We start from the raw sequence: 12,288 nt of genomic DNA on the forward strand, positions 1-12,288 counted from the left end.
GCTGGCTTCTGACTTTCTTTCTGACCCCGCAGCTTCCCCCCAGCACTGGGACGTTTCAGGAAGCTCAGAGCCGGCTGAATGACGCTGCTGCTGGGCTGAATCAGGCAGCCACAGAACTAGTGCAGGCTTCTCGGGGAACCCCTCAGGACCTGGCCCGAGCCTCAGGTCGATTTGGACAGGACTTCAGCACCTTCCTGGAAGCTGGTGTGGAGATGGCGGGACAGGCACCGGTATGCAAAGGCACGGGGTCTGTTTCAGGGGTTAGACAAGAGGTGCCTGTGTGACTGCATGGTCCTAACCTCTGCCTGGCTCCCCCCCACCCCCCACCCCCCTCTAGCACTATTTGAGTGTCTAGGACACAGAGCCTTTTAGAGACAGATAAGAAAGGACTGACCGGACAACATGTTGACCTTTTCGCCTTCAACAGAGCCAGGAGGACCGGGCCCAGATCGTGTCCAACTTGAAGGGCATCTCTATGTCTTCAAGCAAACTTCTTCTGGCTGCCAAGGCCCTATCCACAGACCCTGCTTCCCCCAACCTCAAGAGTCAGCTGGCTGCAGCTGCCCGGTAAGTAGGAGCTGGGAAGCCCAGCCCTGGAATGTTGAAGAGACTGGGGACAGGACATGTCATGAGAAGTCCCAGCTTAGGAACGGTTACAGATGAAAGAGAAATAGCTAAAGACTTTCTATGGGTATAAGACCCAAGAATGATGACCTGTGCATGCATTCACTCAACTCTGTTCCTCCCAGGGCGGTGACCGACAGCATCAACCAGCTCATCACCATGTGTACCCAGCAGGCGCCAGGCCAGAAAGAGTGTGACAATGCCCTGCGGGAATTGGAGGTGGGTGCTTGGCAGGCTAAGTGCTGTGAGGTTAAGGAAGGTTCTCTGGGTTTGGGGGTCAAAAAGGTGTCTTGAACCTTACTTTGTCCTCCCCCTATACAGACAGTCCGAGAACTCCTGGAGAACCCAGTCCAGCCCATCAATGACCTGTCCTACTTTGGCTGCCTCGACAGTGTAATGGAGAACTCAAAGGTAAGTGTGGCAAGGAACCCGGAGGGCAGAGGACAGGAAGATGGAACTAGGGACTCCTCTACCCCTCTGAGGACAGGAACTGGCTCTCCTGAAACCCTCTGTTTCTTAGGTACTGGGCGAGGCCATGACGGGCATCTCCCAAAACGCCAAGAATGGAAACCTGCCGGAGTTTGGGGAAGCCATTGCCACGGCCTCCAAAGCCCTCTGTGGCTTCACCGAGGCGGCTGCTCAGGTTATTCCCCTGCGACGGTCCCTGCAATACCTCTGCTTTCTCTACCCCACCTCCTCAACAGCCGGGCACTTGAGTAGATAATCAAGAAGTTACGTTTGCAAAACCAACTCTGTGGAAACCAGTTCTTTCCCCTTCTGAGTGGGGGTGTTTGTCAGCAATCATAGAATACCAACAGTTCTGGCTGCTGTCACCCCTGAGCCCCTGATACCTTGGGTTATGATTATACTGTCTAAAGAGGGGGCCTTTTCCAGCCCTGGCTTTCTTGGTATATGCTAATTACCAAGTGCAAGTCATTTTTCACATAGTTACTACTTTATTAAAACAGTGCCAGTAACTAAATTTCCAGTTATTTGAGTCACCGCTTAACTGTGCCTTTTTATGCAGTTATGAAGTATAAACACAACCCATTAGCTATGAGACTGTTTTGCTTTAGTATATGAAGCCTTAAGACAAACTGGCTTGAGAGTTCATCTCAGAGTGTTTCTCTGAAAGCCTCAATCTTGCTTCCTCAATCTCCCCTATTGCCCTTTGCCCTGTTCTGTTGGGCGGCCTCTTTTTTATGGTATGAAAAGCATAAAGAGGAAACAGAAGAGCTACAATGTGTTAAATGAAGTATGAATCAAACCTATGATGGTCTTCTAATCGTAAAAATAAATTTGGCAATCGTTATACCAACCCTTCCCTCTTTCCAAATCTCTGAAGCTTGGAAGTGTTATAAATGAAAATGATCCTAACAACCTTCCCAGTATTGGAAGTGTTTCAAAGAGACTTTGTGCTCATGCACATGTGTGTGCACATGTGTGTGGCAGGGTGGCTTTCAAACCTTTTTTTATTTCTACGTAGAGTAAGCAGTACTTTTTTCCTTATGATCCAGCAGATACACATTTCAACAGAAGTTTGATTAAACTTTGTGTGGTTTTTCTTTTTTTTTTGCTTTTCGTTTTTTGTTTCTTTTACTTTTTTAACCTTCTGAAACGTTCAAACACATTTAACAAAACAGGAGCGTTTTTTTCTTTTTTATAACGTAATTATTATTTGTGAACATACTGCCACTCACACAGAACCCTGGATGCCAGACTTGTCCCTACTATCCCTGTTTGATCCCACGTGGGGGATATTCTTGATTTCTCACCCCACCCCCAACCCCAACCCTTCTCTCTCTCCAGGCTGCATATCTGGTGGGGGTCTCTGATCCCAATAGCCAAGCAGGGCAGCAAGGACTGGTGGAGCCCACACAGTTCGCCCGTGCAAACCAGGCGATTCAGATGGCCTGTCAGAGTTTGGGGGAGCCTGGCTGTACACAGGCCCAGGTAACTTAAGGGAGCAGGTGCTGTGAGCGAGCCTGGGAGAGGGTGGCGGGCCAGGATGGACCGGCCCCATGAAGAGAGAGGGAGAGGTGAGATGTGGGGAAGTAGAGGCTGGAGACGCATCTGTGACCTTCCACACACAGCTTCTCTGCGGGTGATTGTCTTCTCCTGCCGTGTTTCTTGTCACTCTTAGTTACTGCTAAGTTCACAACTCCTCTGTAGGAGTTTGAATCCACTCTCCTACTTACCCTATTATGGGTTCTCCATCAGTGTGTCTGTCTCTCATTTCCCCTGCCCCATACCGTTCACCTTCGGGTATCTGTCTCTCACATCTTCCCTTTTCAGGTCACTCTGTCCTTCCTAATTAGACTTCCAAAGGTACCGCTTTCCATCCCCAAGCCTGCAGGGGCTCTCACCTGGGTGTGGAGACTTCCTTCCTGCCCTCATCGTGGCTCTTCCACGTGTCTGTCTCCTCAGGTGCTCTCTGCAGCCACCATTGTGGCCAAACACACCTCTGCACTGTGTAACAGCTGCCGCCTGGCTTCTGCTCGCACCGCCAATCCTACCGCCAAGCGCCAGTTTGTACAGTCGGCCAAGGAGGTGGCCAACAGCACAGCCAATCTCGTGAAGACTATCAAGGTTGTCAGTGTTTGAAATTCCCAGCCTCCCTCTGACCTGTCCGGTCTTCTCTCCCCTGGTCCCCCCATCAGTCCCTGAAGCCTTCTACCAAATCCCATCTGCCTGAGCCCAAGCCCTATCCTGTCCATACTGCTCATCACCAGCCTCTCCTCACCTCTGGCCCAGGAGAGGAGAGCCAGGCGTCACTTTCTTTGCCTACAGTCAGTCCTGAGGGCCTGTCACTTCCACTTCCAGGCGCTTGACGGAGCTTTCACAGAGGAGAACCGTGCCCAGTGCCGAGCAGCAACAGCCCCTCTGCTGGAGGCTGTGGACAATCTGAGTGCCTTTGCATCCAACCCTGAGTTCTCCAGCATTCCTGCCCAGATCAGCCCCGAGGTGAGGCGGTGTGAAGACAAAACCGATGCACCAGCTGCCCCCTCGTCTTTGCAGGAGTCTTGAGACTCACCCCCCTGCCTCTTCTCTCCCCAGGGCCGGGCTGCCATGGAGCCCATCGTGATCTCTGCCAAGACAATGTTGGAGAGTGCCGGGGGACTGATCCAGACAGCCCGGGCCCTAGCAGTCAATCCCCGGGACCCCCCGCGCTGGTCAGTGCTGGCTGGCCACTCCCGTACTGTCTCAGACTCCATCAAGAAGCTTATTACAAGCATGAGGTATTGAGTGGGTAGACAGCCAGTGTGACCAGGGAACATACTTGTAGCAGCGTGGGGCAGGGACGAGTAGTGCAATGAGGTGGGATAGTGTTGGAGGGCCCTTGTTGTCCAAGAATCGGGATACGGGGAAAGATAGGCCAGCCTGTTTTAAAGGGATCTTCTTGGTGTTGGAGCCTATGATGTATCTATAGGGACAAGGCTCCAGGGCAGCTGGAGTGTGAGACGGCCATTGCAGCTCTGAACAGCTGTCTGCGGGACCTAGACCAGGCTTCCCTCGCTGCGGTCAGCCAACAGCTTGCTCCTCGTGAGGGAATCTCTCAAGAGGTAAGGGGGAACAGGGTTCTACAAAAGGTTGTGTCCGGGAAGAGAGATGGCAGACTCGAGAGGATGGGGTGTCCAGGTGTGTGCCTCACAGAGACATCAAGGGTATGGGAGGAACATTCCAAGGGGACTCCGTCAGTTCGGTATGGAAGGAAGGGGAGGGTCCTGTTCCAGCTCACAGTTAGGGCTAACGTTCACTTCCTCCCCAGGCCTTGCACACTCAGATGCTCACTGCAGTGCAAGAGATCTCCCACCTTATTGAACCGCTGGCCAGTGCCGCACGGGCTGAAGCCTCCCAGCTGGGACACAAGGTACCTGGGAAGACATGCGGGTAGTCCCAAGGTAGGGCAAGCGAGGGTTCCTGGCCCAGCTGACCTTCCACTCGAACCCCTTGCCACAGGTATCCCAGATGGCCCAATACTTTGAGCCGCTCACTCTGGCTGCAGTGGGTGCCGCCTCCAAGACCCTGAGCCACCCACAGCAGATGGCACTCCTGGACCAGACTAAAACCTTGGCAGAGTCTGCCTTACAGTTGCTGTACACAGCCAAGGAGGCTGGCGGGAACCCCAAGGTACCGAGGGCGGGAGGGAGGGTCTGCTAGTAAGAGGTCAGTGAAGCAGGAACAACAGAGCCCGCCTCCACTCACTCACTCTGTCCCACAGCAAGCAGCTCACACCCAGGAAGCTCTGGAGGAGGCTGTGCAGATGATGACAGAGGCCGTAGAGGACCTGACAACGACCCTCAACGAGGCAGCCAGTGCTGCTGGGGTTGTTGGCGGCATGGTGGACTCCATCACCCAGGCCATCAACCAGGTTAGAGTCTTGGGGTGCCTGTGGTCAGTGGCTACCCTGGGCTAGGGTCCCCGAGCACTGTGTCAGACACTCTGATAATCTTCCTACTTCCCCCATCTTCCCCCCTCAGCTAGATGAAGGACCAATGGGTGAACCAGAAGGTTCCTTCGTGGATTACCAGACAACTATGGTGCGGACAGCCAAGGCCATTGCTGTCACCGTTCAAGAGATGGTGAGTTTGGAAGAGTATAAGATTACCCCCGGAGAGCTCAGTTTGGAAATAACTTTACTTCTTCTGTTATCATCAGGTAACTAAATCGAACACCAGCCCTGAGGAGCTGGGCCCTCTTGCTAACCAGCTGACCAGTGACTACGGCCGTCTGGCCTCACAGGCCAAGCCTGCAGCTGTGGCTGCTGAGAATGAAGAGGTAAACACGGGGGCAGCTGCCGTGAATATCTTCCCCCAGGCCCTCACAGAAAGTCACAGGGGCGTGTCCCTTGTCCCCATCATGTCAGCCTCTAGGGCTGTCCCACCTTTACTCTGTCTAGTCTTCTATAGAAAAGGGAACACACGCTCAGGACCACTCCACTAAAGAGTGATCAGGGGCGCCTTGGTGGCTCAGTCAGTAAGCATACGACTCTTGATCTTAGGGTCATGATTTCAAGCCCTGCGTTGGGCGTGGAGCCTACTTAATTAAAAAAAAGAAAAAAGTGATCAGGGCTGTGTAGGGACAGGATCAAAGTCACAGGGATAAAGGAGATAGCCCACGATCTAGAGATTTCCTGGTCTGCCGCCATTGCCTCTGTCGACACTCCTGCTGTCCTGCAGGTCTATAATCTCTTCTTAGTTCCTCCTTGTTGCAGACCCATGAAGCTCTTCCTTCCCTAAGCTCCTGGCTTTCCAAGAAAGCAAGTAATTGGATCTTAGCATGACACACCTAATCCCCAACCCCAAACCCCTCCCTTACCACATACGACCAAATTGTAGTCCCTGGCCCTCTGATTCACATCCCCCAGCATAAAGGGCTTCTCCTCCACCTCCTCACTTTGCTTCACATAATCCTCACCAGTTGGTGCCTACATGCTATTATTTTCCGTGTGTAGGAGGTGGCCTCCCGCCTGAAGGACATGAAACAGGGAATCTGCACGCTGGGCACTTGTTCTCACCACCCTTTAGTCTACGATGCGTGTTTTGTTAGGTCCTTAGTGACTCCTCCAAGCACAGTTGGGGGCACCGTGAGTGTCTTGTAAAATCCATGTCCCTTTCCTATCTGCTCACAGATAGGCGCCCACATCAAGCACCGGGTGCAGGAGCTGGGGCACGGCTGTGCTGCTTTGGTCACCAAGGCAGGCGCCCTACAGTGCAGCCCCAGTGATGCCTACACCAAGAAGGAGCTCATAGAGTGTGCCCGGAGAGTCTCCGAGAAGGTGACGGTGCTCATCCCCATGGACTGGGGGGCTGGCTCCCCCACCCTGTAGCCTCCCTTCCCATCCTCCTCCAACCTTCCCAGCCCTCTCCTCCGTCCCTTTTCCCAGGCACCAGTGACCTTTCCCTTCCACGAGGCACTGACCAGAGTCTCCATGTGACTTTCCTCCCCCAGGTCTCCCACGTGCTGGCTGCACTCCAGGCCGGGAACCGTGGCACCCAGGCCTGCATCACAGCAGCCAGTGCTGTGTCCGGCATCATCGCTGACCTCGACACCACCATCATGTTCGCTACTGCCGGTACCCTCAATCGCGAGGGTGCTGAAACTTTCGCAGACCACCGGTGAGGAGGGAACTGGGCCTCACAGAGGCAAGCGGGGGAGTCGGGGGAAGCAGAAGAGGCTGGAGGGGTTGGAGGAGGACTGAGAAGGGCTGACTGGGCTGGGCCCTCCCTCAGGGAAGGCATTCTGAAGACTGCAAAGGTGCTGGTGGAAGACACCAAGGTCCTGGTGCAGAATGCAGCTGGGAGCCAGGAGAAGTTAGCACAGGCTGCCCAGTCCTCCGTGGCCACCATCACCCGCCTTGCTGATGTGGTCAAGCTGGGCGCAGCCAGCCTGGGAGCTGAGGACCCTGAGACACAGGTATCCATTTGACACCCCTAATTCTGGCCAGAAACACTGCCTGTTCCCCCTTTCCCTCCCACAGACCAGAGCCTCTGCTCTCCCACGCAGGTAGTGCTGATCAACGCAGTGAAAGATGTGGCCAAAGCCCTGGGAGACCTCATCAGCGCAACAAAGGCTGCAGCTGGCAAAGTTGGGGATGACCCTGCTGTGTGGCAGCTCAAGAACTCTGCCAAGGTTGGAGGGAATGAGAGAGGGAATGAGGGGCCAATCGGTGCACTTTCTCCTGTTCCTTAAAACGCCCCCCTCTCCAACTCCTCTGATGGCCCCAGGTGATGGTAACCAATGTGACATCATTGCTCAAGACTGTGAAAGCCGTGGAAGATGAAGCCACCAAAGGCACACGAGCCCTGGAGGCAACCACAGAACACATACGGCAGGAGCTGGCGGTGAGCGAGGGTCTGGAGCACTGGGGACTTGGGTTAGAGAGGGATCGAGACAGATTGTGAATCTGTATTTCACATATATTCACGGACAGAAATGTAAAGAGTCGCACTCATTGTCCGCGCTCACTGCCCGACTTCCTAAGTGAGCTGCACTGGTGTCTTTCCCTCCCCCACCTACTTAGTCCTCAGCATTTCACAACTGCCTTCCCTCACCCTCCCACTTTCCCCAGTCACCAGTGCCCCTTAGCTGCCACATTCAGTGCCCTCTTCTTGGCCTTCATCTTCTTCAAACATTTCCAAAACATTTGACTTTGTTAACAAGCCTCTCTGGAATCTTTCTTCCTTTGGTCCTCCTGACACTGGCTTTGCTCTTGCTTCTCCAGCATCTCTTCTGTAGTCGTCATCAAACCACCTTCAACCTAGTAAACGTGGAGGCCGGCCCAAAATGGTGCAAATCGCCTGATTTCCCTGTCCTCTTCTTTGGCAAGTTTAACCACTTTCACGATCGTTCTCTGGCAAGCTGACTTCACCTCTGAGTTTAGTTGTTCTCAACTGCCTGTCTGACATCACGACCAAGAGGCCATGCCACCCAGCTTCTGGCCCCCAAGCGACTTCCTCTTCCCATGGTAGCAGCCTCCATCACCTGTGACTTCCCTGTCTTCTTCACCAAATCCCGGCCACTGCAAGTCCTCCCAGCCACCCGCCCTTCTCTTCTTTCACCCCTCCTCTCTCTGCCCCGTCAGCACCCTGGTTGGGATCTTCATCCACTCTCCTCCACTTTGATTGCTGTGTTAGTTTTCTGCCTCATCCTCCCCTCTCCCTTCAATCTCTTGTCACTCTCGTCTCCTTCTCTTCTTTCTCATTTCCGAATTCACCTTTCTGACCCTCTCCTTGGAGAGGAAAGTTAACTGAAATTCTTAATTTTCTGCCTCCCAAACCTTATCTTTCACTCATCTTTCCTATCTTGGTAAGTGGCACCTTTTAATAACTCAGCTTCTAAAGCCAGGAACGCAGCTGTAATGTTGTTCTCTCGTTCCCACATCTGAGCGCATCAGCAAGACCTGTCAGTGCTCCCTCCACGCGGATCTCATGTTCTCTCTTCTCCATCACTACCACCTCCAGATCATCCCCAGTCCTTCCATGCTTCTGTGTATTTGTGCGCTAGCCTCCATCTGTTCTCCCTGCCCCGACACTCACCCCTCTGATGCATTCTCTGTACACTGTAGCCGAATACACTTTTGAAAATATAAATTAGATTGTGTCACTTTGCTTAGAACCCTTTAGTGACTGCCCTGCCATCTTTGGTAAAATCCACTCTTGGCCGCCACTTCCCAGGCCCCTGCCAACTTCCCTAGTCTCATTGGTCTTGCTCCTCGCCCTTCCCCAGCCCCAGGCCGCTGCACTGTCACTCCTGCTGCTGCAGGCCCTTGCACTTGCTTTGCTTCAGCTTTTTTAACATCTGGCTCCTTCCAGTCCTTCAGGCTGAAGCTTAAAGTCCTCTCCTCTGGGTTGCCTGGCTGGCTCAGTCCATAGAGCATGTGACTCTTGATCTCAGGGTTGTGAATTTGAGCCCCACATTGGGTGTAGAAATTACTTTAAAAAATAAAGTAAAATCTTTAAAAAAAAAAAAAAAAAAAAAAAAGCCTCTTCTGAGAGAGGCTTCCCTGGCCATCTACCAGAGAAAGGACCTCACTTTTGTTTCTCAGCACAGCACCCTCTTTACTTCCTTCACAGCCCAGTTCAGTCTCTAGTTTTTCTGTGTGTTTACCTATTTATTGTCTGTGTTCAAAACTATAGGGTAAACTCCATGAGAACAAGGACTTTGTCTCCTTTATTCCCCATTGCATTCCTAGCACGTCACACAGAATCTACCACTAGCCGATTTTTAATAATTTGCTGGATGAACACATACATCAAAATATTTTTGATTTTTATATGTTATGTGAAAGTCCAAGTTCCTTGGTCTGATAGTCAAGGCCCCAAAAACCTTTTCTTCACCATCCCTGTAATTCTAGAACATTTTTTGGTACTCTCTCACTTGACATTCTGGTTATTCATGCCCCCGTTTACCTAAAATGCCTTCCTGTTATCTATGTCTTTTAAGATGCAGCCCCTTGCCCCCACTCTGCCACTCACCCCTTCAAGGCTTCTCTGTAGTTGAGGAATAAAAACTCAGCTCAAATAACCCAGCTGTGATGTGTGATGTGTGAATGTCTCCAAGGACCTGACCTACAATAAGTACTCATTGAATGTCTGTTCTTGAACACATGGATGAATGAACCGGATTATACAAGTAGAGTGCTACGCTGTCTTATGGTCTCACACACTGTACAATTTTTCTTTTTGTCTTATCTGCAACAGGTCTTCTGTTCTCCAGAGCCACCTGCCAAGACCTCTACCCCAGAAGATTTCATTCGCATGACCAAGGGTATCACTATGGCAACAGCCAAGGCTGTTGCCGCTGGCAACTCCTGTCGCCAGGAGGATGTCATTGCCACAGCTAATCTGAGTCGGCGTGCTATCGCAGATATGCTTCGGGCTTGCAAGGTAAAAACCCTGATAGGCAGAAGCCTGAGACGGCGCAGCAGCTTTGGGGCAAAACACGGGAGGGGCGAAACTGCGGGGGCTTGGGCCTGGAACTCTTTGGGATCCTAAAGCTAACTGTATGGGATAGGAAGCAGCTTACCACCCAGAAGTGGCCCCTGATGTGCGGCTTCGAGCCCTGCACTATGGCCGGGAGTGTGCCAATGGCTACCTGGAGCTGCTGGACCACGTGCTGCTGGTAAGGAAAGCGGGTGTTGTCTGCTCCTCACACTGGCCTCCCTGAGTACACAGTCCCCTCCCGTGTGCCTCAGTCCCAGCTCTCGATTCTTTTGTTCAAATCTCCTTCCCACTCCACCTTCTCTTTCCCAAATCTGTTCTGATTTCCAAGTCTCCCTTCCACTGGGGCCCCATCATTCTTAGCATCTTTGGTTTTCCCACTCACCTCTTCCTCTTGGTTTTTCTTATCTCTTCTCTTCCCACCCAACCTCCCCCTTCTCTACCTTCATCGTCTCTTCTTTCTTCTCATTTCATCATTCTCCTTGCTCCTTGTCAGCCGGTGAGTGACACACAGCCCCTGTCTTCACCCTGTGTACAGTGTGATGCCCAGGGTGCACCTGCCCAGGGTGCACCTGCCCAGGGGGCATGGTGTTTGAGGGCTGTGGTGTGGAGGGGTCTAGGGATGGGGTGGGGGGTCACGGTCTGCCCTGTTTCTTACCTCTGGTAGGAGCTCAGATCTGATGCTTTCTGCTCCCTGCCCGCCCCCGACCCCCCCCCCTCCCCCCCCCCCCAGACTCTGCAGAAGCCAAGCCCAGAACTGAAGCAGCAATTGACGGGACACTCAAAGCGTGTGGCTGGTTCAGTCACTGAGCTCATCCAGGCTGCTGAGGCCATGAAGGGTGAGAGGTGACCAGGGACAGGGAGGGAAGGGAAACCTTTGTCATGGGGAGATCTCTGCTTCCTGGTTGGGCTGCTCTAAGTTGGCCGCTGCCCACAGTCCCCACAGGTGCCAGGGGCCAGTGATACTAACCATGCTGCCCAGTGCTTCTGACATCCCTGCTCTGCCTTGGCCCTTTTCTTCCTCCCTTTGTCACACCAGGAACAGAATGGGTGGACCCAGAGGACCCCACAGTCATCGCTGAGAATGAGCTCCTGGGAGCTGCAGCTGCCATTGAGGCTGCAGCCAAAAAGCTGGAGCAGCTGAAGCCTCGGGCCAAACCCAAGGTCAGTCCTCCTGCCTCCTGTTCCCTACCCTCCCGATGGCAGAATGTCCCTACCTTCATTTTGCATCTCTCTCTACAATCTTTCTCTTCATTTTAGGAGGCAGATGAGTCCTTGAACTTTGAGGAGCAGATATTGGAAGCTGCCAAGTCCATTGCAGCAGCCACTAGTGCCCTGGTAAAGGCTGCATCAGCTGCCCAGAGGGAACTGGTGGCCCAAGGGAAGGTAAGTACTTGGATACCCAGAAGAATGGGGACAGCTCTGCTGTCCACACTCGAATGGATCCCAGGCATTTACACACCTACGGCGAGCACAGGTCTGAGTAGGCTCTCCTCTTTCCTCCACAGGTGGGCGCCATTCCAGCCAATGCACTGGATGATGGGCAGTGGTCCCAAGGCCTCATTTCTGCTGTGAGTGCACAGTACCCACTAGGTCCCTCAGCTAGGAGACTAGAGGGGAAGGACCAGGGCAATAGGCATATGTTAATCTAATCCTCCTCACTTTAGGCCCGGATGGTGGCCGCAGCCACCAACAATTTGTGTGAGGCGGCCAATGCAGCTGTGCAAGGCCATGCCAGCCAGGAGAAGCTCATCTCATCAGCCAAGCAGGTAGCTGCCTCCACAGCCCAGCTCCTTGTGGCCTGCAAGGTCAAGGCTGACCAGGACTCGGAGGCAATGAAACGACTTCAGGTGAGGAACCGTGACCATCCTGCTGTACCTTGGGCTGTGCTGCTTTAAACTTTTCCCCCAAGATGTGCTTTTCTGTGAGGGAGTAGAGGGACTCTCTCTCAGCTGAGTTCCCAGCCTCACACTGCTTTCTCTGCCCAGGCTGCTGGCAATGCAGTGAAGCGAGCCTCGGATAACCTGGTGAAGGCAGCACAGAAGGCCGCAGCCTTTGAAGACCAAGAGAACGAGACAGTGGTGGTGAAGGAGAAGATGGTTGGGGGCATTGCCCAGGTGAGCTTTGCCCCGGACACCCTTAAGCACACTGCCGGCCAGGCAGTCACATTGCCTGTGCCGGCCCCAACGGCCCTGTACCCTAATGCATATACTTGCTGAAC

The 12,288-nt window shown here is 53.1% G+C and overlaps 1 protein-coding gene across 3 annotated transcripts in view; it reads left to right on the forward strand.

The window, feature by feature from the left end:
* The window catches only part of TLN1 (talin 1), a 31,718-nt gene that overhangs the window by 18,833 nt on the left and 597 nt on the right, over positions 1-12,288 (forward strand). For all 3 annotated transcript variants that reach the window (XM_047830189.1, XM_047830190.1, XM_047830191.1), the window contains 28 exons: positions 33-230; positions 428-567; positions 750-843; positions 946-1,035; positions 1,145-1,267; positions 2,434-2,577; positions 3,052-3,213; positions 3,448-3,588; positions 3,682-3,863; positions 4,055-4,187; positions 4,394-4,495; positions 4,585-4,755; positions 4,847-4,996; positions 5,106-5,207; positions 5,284-5,403; positions 6,257-6,403; positions 6,577-6,743; positions 6,858-7,041; positions 7,132-7,257; positions 7,353-7,469; positions 9,828-10,013; positions 10,141-10,248; positions 10,801-10,906; positions 11,107-11,231; positions 11,328-11,453; positions 11,576-11,638; positions 11,735-11,917; positions 12,056-12,184. In XM_047830189.1, the coding sequence (XP_047686145.1) occupies positions 33-230; positions 428-567; positions 750-843; positions 946-1,035; positions 1,145-1,267; positions 2,434-2,577; positions 3,052-3,213; positions 3,448-3,588; positions 3,682-3,863; positions 4,055-4,187; positions 4,394-4,495; positions 4,585-4,755; positions 4,847-4,996; positions 5,106-5,207; positions 5,284-5,403; positions 6,257-6,403; positions 6,577-6,743; positions 6,858-7,041; positions 7,132-7,257; positions 7,353-7,469; positions 9,828-10,013; positions 10,141-10,248; positions 10,801-10,906; positions 11,107-11,231; positions 11,328-11,453; positions 11,576-11,638; positions 11,735-11,917; positions 12,056-12,184 (3,819 nt within the window). The remainder of the gene's footprint in view (positions 1-32; positions 231-427; positions 568-749; positions 844-945; positions 1,036-1,144; positions 1,268-2,433; positions 2,578-3,051; positions 3,214-3,447; positions 3,589-3,681; positions 3,864-4,054; positions 4,188-4,393; positions 4,496-4,584; positions 4,756-4,846; positions 4,997-5,105; positions 5,208-5,283; positions 5,404-6,256; positions 6,404-6,576; positions 6,744-6,857; positions 7,042-7,131; positions 7,258-7,352; positions 7,470-9,827; positions 10,014-10,140; positions 10,249-10,800; positions 10,907-11,106; positions 11,232-11,327; positions 11,454-11,575; positions 11,639-11,734; positions 11,918-12,055; positions 12,185-12,288) is intronic.

The sequence above is a fragment of the Prionailurus viverrinus genome, chromosome D4 (assembly GCF_022837055.1).
Source record: "Prionailurus viverrinus isolate Anna chromosome D4, UM_Priviv_1.0, whole genome shotgun sequence".
NCBI classification, from domain to species: Eukaryota; Metazoa; Chordata; class Mammalia; order Carnivora; family Felidae; genus Prionailurus; species Prionailurus viverrinus.